General features: G+C 45.6%; 1 protein-coding gene across 1 annotated transcript in view; it reads right to left on the reverse strand.

Moving 5' to 3' along the window:
• DEPDC5 (DEP domain containing 5) overlaps nucleotides 1-1,451 on the reverse strand; it is a 227,493-nt gene that overhangs the window by 179,484 nt on the left and 46,558 nt on the right. Inside the window, 2 exon segments of the mRNA XM_011938349.1 lie at nucleotides 553-596; nucleotides 721-824. Coding sequence (XP_011793739.1) covers nucleotides 553-596; nucleotides 721-824 — 148 coding nt within the window.

The raw sequence follows: 1,451 nt of genomic DNA on the forward strand, positions 1-1,451 counted from the left end.
ATTCTCTTGAACTACAGCATGTGCCACCACGCAAGGCTAATTTTTGTATTTTTAGTAAAGACAGGGTTTCACCATATTGATCAGGCTGGTCTTGAACTCCTGACCTTGTGATCCGCCCGCCTTGGCCTCCGAAAGTGCTGGGATCACAGGAGTGAGCCACCGCACTCGGCCAAAAGATGAACTCTTAAATAAGTGGTGGCTGAGCATGGTGGCTCGCACCTGTAATCCCAGCACTTTGGGAGATGGAGGCAGGAAGATCGCTTAAGACGAGGAGTTTGAAACCAGCCTGGTCAACACAGTGAGACTCTGTCTCTACAAAAAATGAAATAATTATCTGGGCATGGTAGTGCGTGCTTGTCGTCCTAGCTACCCGGGAGATGGAGGCAGGAGGATTGCTTGAGCCCCAGGGGTTAAAAGTTAAAGTACGACTGCTCTACTCCAGTGCAGCCTAGATGACAGAGTGAGACCCTGTCTCAAAAAAAAAAAAAAAAGTAGAAGCCATCTGGCTCCACAAGGCCTCACGCCCTGTATGAGGAACACTGCTGAACTTACTGCATAACGAAATGTACAACTGGGATCCAACTGGAAACAGAAACCTGATCAAAAGCCGAAACTACACACGGCCATGAGAGAGATACAAACACAAATCTCTTCTCTGTATCCCAGACCCCTCCTACACGTCCTGTCCCCGCCGCACCTTCTATTACATGAAAGCAGTACCTGCCTGTTCCAGTCGCACCAACACTGGATACTGGATGAAGAGTTTTTTAATGGTCACGAGAAGTGAAGTCCATTCTTCTCTTCTCTCATTTTGCACCACCACTCTGAAAAGAGTATTATCATAAAACGGATATTGAGCAGCTGATATGGTTTGGCTCTGTGTCGCTCCCAAACTGCATCTCAAATTGTAATTCCTATGTGTCAAGGGAGGAACCTCGTGGGAGGTGATTGGATCATGGGGGTGGTTTCCCCCATGCTGTTCTTGTGATAGTGAGGGAGTTCTCATGATATCTGATGGTTTAAAAGGGGCACTTTCCCCTGTGCTTGCTCTTTTTCCTGCTTCACCATGGTAAGACATGTCTTGCTTCCCCTTCACCTTCCACCATGATTGTTAAGTTTCCAGAGGCCTCCCCAGCCATGCAGAACCATAAGTCAATTAAACTTTTTTTCTTTATAAATTACCCAGTCTTGGGTATGTCTTTATAGCAGTGAGAAAATGGACTAATACAGCAACTTTAACTACAGAACATCAGGTTCCTTACAAGGTTTCAAAAAGAGTGTAATTGGAGTACAGTGAGCCAAGATCACACCACTGCACTCCAGCCTAGGTGAAAGAGCGAGACTGTCTCAAAAAACAAACAAAAAAACGATTCAGTGAGCTTATTTTTCTGCCAATACAATTGGGAAAGAAGCATTAAAAAAAAGAGGCTGGGTGCGGTAGCTCATACTTG

The sequence above is a fragment of the Colobus angolensis genome, unplaced genomic scaffold (assembly GCF_000951035.1).
Source record: "Colobus angolensis palliatus isolate OR3802 unplaced genomic scaffold, Cang.pa_1.0 Scaffold171, whole genome shotgun sequence".
In the NCBI taxonomy this organism is placed as follows: domain Eukaryota; kingdom Metazoa; phylum Chordata; class Mammalia; order Primates; family Cercopithecidae; genus Colobus; species Colobus angolensis.